At 33.9% G+C, this 7,679-nt stretch overlaps 1 protein-coding gene across 2 annotated transcripts; it reads right to left on the bottom strand.

The window, feature by feature from the left end:
• Positions 1-573: 573 nt before the first annotated feature.
• On the bottom strand, positions 574-7,083 carry LOC109338203 (UDP-galactose transporter 2-like). 2 transcript variants are annotated; one of them, XM_019575383.1, is made up of 6 exons: positions 6,934-7,083; positions 5,656-5,881; positions 3,793-3,977; positions 3,481-3,681; positions 2,961-3,122; positions 574-1,226 (listed from the first exon to the last, which is right to left on the bottom strand). In XM_019575383.1, exons 2-6 carry the CDS (start codon positions 5,783-5,785, stop codon positions 897-899), a joined length of 1,008 nt encoding a protein of 335 aa, XP_019430928.1. In that variant the 5' UTR covers positions 5,786-5,881; positions 6,934-7,083; the 3' UTR covers positions 574-896. The 2 variants fall into 2 exon arrangements, with proteins under 2 accessions (XP_019430928.1, XP_019430929.1); XM_019575384.1 differs by lacking the exon at positions 6,934-7,083 and adding an exon at positions 6,315-6,493.
• Positions 7,084-7,679: the final 596 nt, after the last annotated feature.

Raw genomic sequence — 7,679 nt, 5'->3', positions numbered from 1 at the left:
ACATTTTATTTATTTTTAACTCCTCTGCCTGTGATGTTTTTTAAGCGTTAGTAAAGTTGCTTATTTCAGCACAGCAACCTTTTTGAAAACAGAATTACATTCATATAATTATAATTAAATTGAGAAATTGGATGAGTCAATTCCAATTACTTTCATTGTGTATGAATTATTATTTCTAAATTTAATTCATAAAATTTAAAAATAATATTATTTAAAATTTTACATAGATTCTAAAAGTTATAATTCCAAGTAAAAAAAATGTAAATATATATTTTAATTATCTTTATCACATTTTGACAACTATTATAGATGATAATGTCCAAGCTACTAGGGACATCTTTTGACTACCTTGCTAGGATGCCGTTGCTAGTGGTATCCATCAACCACGGTCATTAGTGGTGTTCTCCGGTTACCATTGATGACAGTGCTGTCCTCCAACCTCGGCTACCCACCGTATCTGTAGTCATCAATGGTGTGCATTGACCATCACCAGCAGTTTCCATTGAACAAGCAATCTTGGCAATTCATTGGGAATGGTAACTCAATTCCTATGTTCTCTAAACATTAGCTGAATGAAATAAAAACTGAGTTTCAATTCTTATTCAACTCTTATTCCAACGTTCAAACAGACCAAAAATAACAGTAAGATTTTCTATTATGGAAAAATGGAATACAATTACCAAAATAAGATGGAAAATAATGTAGATTTTTCTTCTCTTTAACAATGAGTTGTCCTTTCCCTTCCCTCACTAACAACTGAATGTAAAAGCAAAGATTAATGACTACGATCTATAAATAATTGGGGATTCCCACTGAGTGTAAAGAAAATGAATCAGCTCACATGCACTTCACCGGAAGTTCCACCACTTGCTCTTCTTGTGAATTTATACTATTTTCTATAACTTCTCATCCGGTACATCAGACAAAGGTACTGCACTATAATCTGGCGTTTTGGTGATAGGGATGGAAAAGCTGCGACGTTCTTTCCCTCCTGGCTTAGAAGAAGCATTGCCATACCAAATCATTCCCGCTATTGCAATAAGCATGCCTAAAACTACTTGCAGATTGAGACCCTCTTTTCCAAAGAAAATGAATCCTAAGATTAGAACCAGAATAGTCTTCATATGGCCAAGGACTTGGAACGTTACAGCCGTAAACCTCCCAATGCAGATGAACTGGCTAAGGTTTGTCCCTACCGCGATGGTGCAAGACAGAATGATGAAAAGCTGCAGACATCAGGTGCAGCTCAGTTCAATAATAGTGTTCCAGTTGCTAAAGTATTTATATTTTTTAACTGTAGGTACACTGTACAATATTTATAATGTTGACACAATGTATCCATTTTTGGATTACTCTCCCTTTCTTTAGGAAACTGCCAATGTCATTTTCAGAGACAGAGACAAACAATGCTTGTGCAGTGTATGATACTTGTACAGGAAACAGTTGGCCCCTCCACAGAATGAATTATTGTTTCTCAAATAATAATAAAAAATTCCTTAGGAAAAGGATAGGATCCAAATCTACTTAAAAATGCAATGACAGCTAAACTAGAACCAGATTTGGATATAAATTAAACCGAGATGGGCACCCTCAGAATTTGTGTGTATGGCAAGCAATTAGTTATTCACTACACATGCACTACTCCGAATATAAATTAGAGCTGTATGCATGGTCCCACTATAGAGATGCATGCATGTTTACATGGATGATTGTCTTTCAAGCCTTTAACGTGAGTTGATGGACAAGCTCACTTGATAATTATAATTTTCATTTGGCTTAAGCAACAACAGAAGCCAAAGAAATCATCCTAGAATATTTGAAAATTAAGGTCGATAACAAGCAATACTTCAAGAAGTCATAAATGGGAGCATAAGAGTTGTATACAGAAACAAAATTAGATAAATCTAATTAAAACCGTCAAGCTTCAGAAGAAACTTTAAACAAAGTATAGAGATTCAAAGGATAGTCTCCCCTCCAGATTGTAAATGACAGAAATTTCAGATGCATCTCAAGTTCTTATCAGAAAATTGCTCATGACGTGCAAACTTTTTATTGACTAAAATGGTCACATCAATAATGCAAAGAACCTGACATTCAGTAACTGAGTTCTGGATTGAAGTTAGTCATTTTAAAGTCATGGTATGGGTGGAAATGAAACTAAAGAATTCACCGATTAGGTAAACTCCATGCAGTACAAAGCTTATATTCGTGTGCCACTTTTCTAAATTAGGTTCTTCTTTCTGCTTTCAAACATTCTGGAAGAAAAGACTAGAAAAAATGTGCTTAGATTTTTACAAAGAGATGCAATTATCTGGACGCTAAAGTTAACTAACATCTGTCAGAGGGGTTAGAAAGAGGGAAGGTTACATGGGAATGCATGTTAAGAAAGATACTTCACTTTTTGAAAAAGGCTGAAAGGTTAATTTAACTCAATGATGTGCACGAAAGAAAGTTATCTGGATATAGAACACCTAGAACTTCAAATGCAATTTACTGACCAAGTGACCATTTTTAGAAAACTAGCCAATCTGGAAACTCCTAACGGAAGAATACTAGTAGAACTTGTGGCTGCAAGCAATGCTTACAGAACTTGTAAATTGAAAATTGGGTTTGTTGTGATTTGTGAAGCATTGTGAATTAGTTATTGCTTAGCCAAGTGAAGCAAGTGATATAAACTTCTCTTTGTCATTCAGAAACCGAAAACTGAATTTAGGCAGCAATTTTGGCACCCAGTTATGTGATAAGCGACATGTAGAATGAATGTGAACTTCTAATATGGATATGAAATTCAGCATGCAAGTGATAGCCACCATAAAATAAATGCAGGTTATCAAAACGTTCCACCCCACAGAATATGGCAGCCTAAACCTGTTATAAATAAGTCTCACAAGCTCCTGCTCGCCTTCCTCCTCACAATCAAACATTAAAAGAAAAGGAAAGGAAAGGAAAGAGTAACTTACAGTAGATGTCAAACTATAGTTGTAGGCATCAACTCGTTTGCTTGTCAACCAATAGTCCATAAAGGGGCCTACTAGCAATAAACTTGCTGCCTGTGCTGGTGCAGTGTGGCCAAGCAAGTTAAACGATCCAACAGAATACTTCCTCTGAAGAAAATGCACATACTGCACAAAATGTAATGTAAATATCAGCTCAAAAAATCTAGACCATTGCACACCAATAAAACAGGAAGAGTTAGAATTTTAATAAACTAAAACATCTAAATCTATTCTAGAAGATGCATCTGAGAATACAGTCAGTGATGTAAATCCAGATTTTAAAAAAAATTGTTAAAGGATTCCCAGTTAGTCTTTCTTAGATCCACACCCAGCTGTTAATTCTTATACACATAAATGTTACTAACAAGCATCATGAAGCTGAAAGTGAGCATTCACCAATTTTAGAAATGCACGAGGAAAAAGTTTATCCCCACAGTCCCGAACCAGTATGCAGGCTTTGATAAACTGTTAGTGTGTTACTTACATACTGCTGCAGTGCCGTGCTCCAAACTGCTATTGCAGCAGCAATGAAACCCTTAGCATTGACACTGACATCGGTAACTGTACAGACAGCAACACCAAGCAGAACCAAAGTAATGCTAAGTTTTGTGTCCCTTGAATATCTCACTTTGTCCAAGACAACTTCCAGGAAACAAGATACTGGAATCATACTCAGCTTAGCAATCTGACAAATTTATTCAAAGGAAAGAATCATTAATATTTATCTACATCAAATGGACAGTTTACAAAAGCCTAAGTTTTTTCTTTAAAAAAGTCAAAAAAGGCCCGAACATACCTGATAGAAACCAACAGAATTCCACATTAAACTCACATTCATTCCGACAATGGAGAAATTTGCAAATAAGACAAATTTGATGATATCAGCTAATGGAATATGGGAGTTCTGGATATATCCTAGCGACTTAAGAATAGTAGTCAACAAGGTTGTTGTGGCAAAATGCAAACCGGTTAAAGTTGTAGCTGCATAATAATATGTGATATATAATGTCAGGTCTCAGGACTCATGCAAAAAGTTCAGAAGCAATCTGTAGCCTTACAAGTTATGTAAGAGGAAACCATAAACCAAATTCTTCTTTGGATGACTAGTTGTAGAAGAGATTTTTAATTGATCATCCATCCAATGTCATTCTCAGTATTTTAAGGCTGTTGTAGTGATAGGATATATAATGATGATACTATAACCAATCTAAACATAAATAAGCAAATGAGAAAGTCAATTAAAAAATTCCTACAGACTTTCAACGTCTATCTTTATTATACCATATAAAAACTTGTTTGGTCTAGGTATCTTCAATCTCTCATACAAAATGATGGAGAAATAGAGGGACATATAAACCATATAATTCAACATGGGGAGATGAAATGGAGAAATATTTTAGGTGTTATATGTGAACATTCAAGCTTATAGGATAGTTTTACTGCATAATGATAAGACCTGTGATGCTTTATGGTACTGAATGTTCGGCAGTAAAAAGACAACAAGAGTATAAGACTATAAGTTTACTAGTTCAGTGTTGCAAAGATGAGGATGTTGCGAGGATGAGAGGACATAAAGAAAAGATAAAATTAGGAATGAATGCATGGGAATTTTGAAAGAAAGTAGAAGTAGCACCTATTAAGAAAATAAGTAATAGGATCATTTAAGAGGTTTTGCTATCTGAGGATAAGACCATTAGAAGTCTTAGCAAGAAGAGTAGATCAGATGGGGAGAGCCCAAAAAGTAAAGAGACAGAAACACCAACATTTCTTTTTGGGAAGCCATTAAATAGGATTTACATGTAAATGCCCATTTTGAAGACTTGGTTTATGACAAAGTGTCTTATTTCCCGCTCTCCCAGTCTGAAGTATTGAAGAACTACAGCAGTGCTTTGAATACCACATCATAAATTTTATGAGGAGTGTACAACATCAGCATATCATCGGGAAGCAATAATGAGGAAGCGTAAATTTATCGTTTACCCTTGTGTTTAGATTTCCATCTATATCTCTTTTTCACTATATTCCTCCCTATTCAAGCATCATCAAAAAAAATCATCACTATTCAAATACCAACTAGATACAATAGATGCTTCTTTCAAATACTAGGAAGAGTTTATGATGCACATTATCAATAAAGTCAGAACATAATCAAAGCATTTTAACTTAAAGCAACAGTTTCATTTGTGCATAGAGAATGATATCTACACGAGGAGTAAACTATTCAAAGTCTATATAGCATAGTTTCTAACCAAACACCATGCCAAATCCAATGCCACTCTTTATGATCTTTTTGTAATCCAATTTCATGCTAATCTCCGAGTCTGTCAGGTAACTTATATAATTAACTCAGATTAAACTCATCCTCAAGAGCAGCCAGGGAAAGCTACTAAAGTTGTACAATCTAAATGAAGTAACTGATAATATGAAGTGGAATATATACATGAAATATCAAGCCTATAACAAGCACTGGATACAAATTTTCTCCAGACTCAAAAACAAAAACAATCATATGTTAAACCAAAAAAGAAAGCACGTGATTGGTAGTTTATCCTAATAACACAGATGACAAAAATGACATGTTTTAAATTGTAAAGGCATGATGGCCAAGGAAAATTCATAAGAGAGGGGGAAGAATATCTAAAAAGTCGTGAGGCCATACCAAAACTGAAACCATATTTAGCCATCAGGGCTTTATTCACGAGGATTATTCCTACAGATGTTACTACATTGAAAAACCAGGATGCTGCATCAAGGGTAGCCTTCCTATCACCTTTTGTTTCGGAAGGCATATTGAACTAGAGCTTCAAATAATCGAAATGGATTTTTCACTGCTCTGCTTGCATGCAATGAATCGTATCACTAAATTAAAAATCTCACCGCTCGATCTGCATGGAAAAATAAATTGTCAGTGAAGCACACATTCCTAAAAATATACTAAAATGCTTCCTAGTCCACAGAAAAATGTTTTTTTAAGAACTTAGTCAAAAAAAAAATAGATCCACTTTGGACGGTAAATAAACTATCATAACCAAGTAGACCACATGTGTTTATATTTCATATACACAGACTTCTTATACAAAGAAAACAACAAGAACCAATGAGTTGTAACTCTAAGGCAGTGTTTGGTAGATATGCTAGAACGGATCGAAAAAGAACATGAGTTCTATCCTATGTTTGGAATAGTTTACAAAAAGAAAATGTGTTAAAAAGTGGAGCAAAATGTTACACTGAAACTCTAAAAGGGTGGAACCAAATAAAACATGAGAGGACACTTGTTCCAATCTATTCTATGATTTCTATCTATGCATCAAATGATACCATAGTATTTCCCAGTTCCACTATTGATACAAGTCTAGAGGTTCAATTCTCATCCCGGAATATAGCAAAGTCATTCCCCTAAACCCTCTCTACAATGTCTTAACAAAAAGGAATAAATAATAATAATAATAATGAAATTTCATCAATTGGCATTTCAATCCAGAAAGTTAACATCTGCAGAAGAGAATAATCATAGTTAAGAATAAATAGATTCTTAGTTTCTTATGAGGAGCTCTTTCATTTTCCTTTCTTGTTCAAAAAAACCAAAAAAATTGAAAACAAAATACAAATGTTACAAGGACAAGGTGATGGACATTGAAATTCACCATATAGAGACACTGAAACAAAGATTAACTTCAATCATAACCACAAATACATTACAAAAATCGAAATACAAAAATTCTCATCAGATCCATTACTCCTATAGATAATAAATACAGAAATTGCAACAGTAATACTCAACTCATAAACAAATAACTTCAAAAAAACTTATGCTGAAACCAAATCCAAATACAGATCTGCAATTATATTCTGAAACCATAGGAATAAAAAAACGACGTGAATTTTCATTGAATTGGATAATAAACAAAAGAAGCATGAGAAGGCATAAACGACGTACCGTTTGAGCGAGAGAGAGAAAAACAAAGAAGCTTTTAGAGTGTGTGAGTAGTTATAAAATAGAAGGAAAGGGTGGTGGTTTATGTAACGTCGAGATTATGAAGGGAAATGAGTTTGCGAGGAATAGCAGAGTAAACGGGATGTCGTTCATGAAATTAGTGTTAGTCAACTTCAAACTAAGTAATATAACATTCAACTTTCTCTTTGTGGGATGCAACTATAGCATATCATGGGCCGGACTATTTAGGACTTAAGAGTTCATCTTTGGTTAGTCTTTTTAATAATTGGTTTGTTTAAGGAGTTAGGGTTTCTAAAATACCTATTATGTTTAACAAATTAAGTGTTATATTAGTTTAATATAATTAAAATTAATTTAGGTTGAGTATGAACATAAAAAAGGTAATGTAATTGTTAGTGTTAAATATTCTTATTTAAAGCTGAGTTGTTATATTTAAAGGCATATCATAATTCTTTTAAACAAATGTGTGCCTTACATTTTTTAAAGATTTAAATAGGTTAGACTCACACTATTATGTGTTATACAGGTTTAGGGATGATAATGGGGCTGATGTGGATAGTATTTTCTCATGTCTATATCCACACTTATTTGTGGATACCAGTATTGATAGTGAGTATTATTTTTTTAGTTTCCCAAAGTATCATTGCACTAGAGACAATCTTGTATGAGTCGATCTACAGGTATGTGAGACTAACTCTCTTAGCAGACATTTTTTCATCCACAAGACT

Source organism: Lupinus angustifolius, unplaced genomic scaffold, assembly GCF_001865875.1.
Source record: "Lupinus angustifolius cultivar Tanjil unplaced genomic scaffold, LupAngTanjil_v1.0 Scaffold_19_43, whole genome shotgun sequence".
Classification (NCBI taxonomy): Eukaryota; Viridiplantae; Streptophyta; class Magnoliopsida; order Fabales; family Fabaceae; genus Lupinus; species Lupinus angustifolius.
Note: the sequence above shows the minus strand (reverse complement) of the source record. Positions and strands in the feature narration are given on the sequence as shown.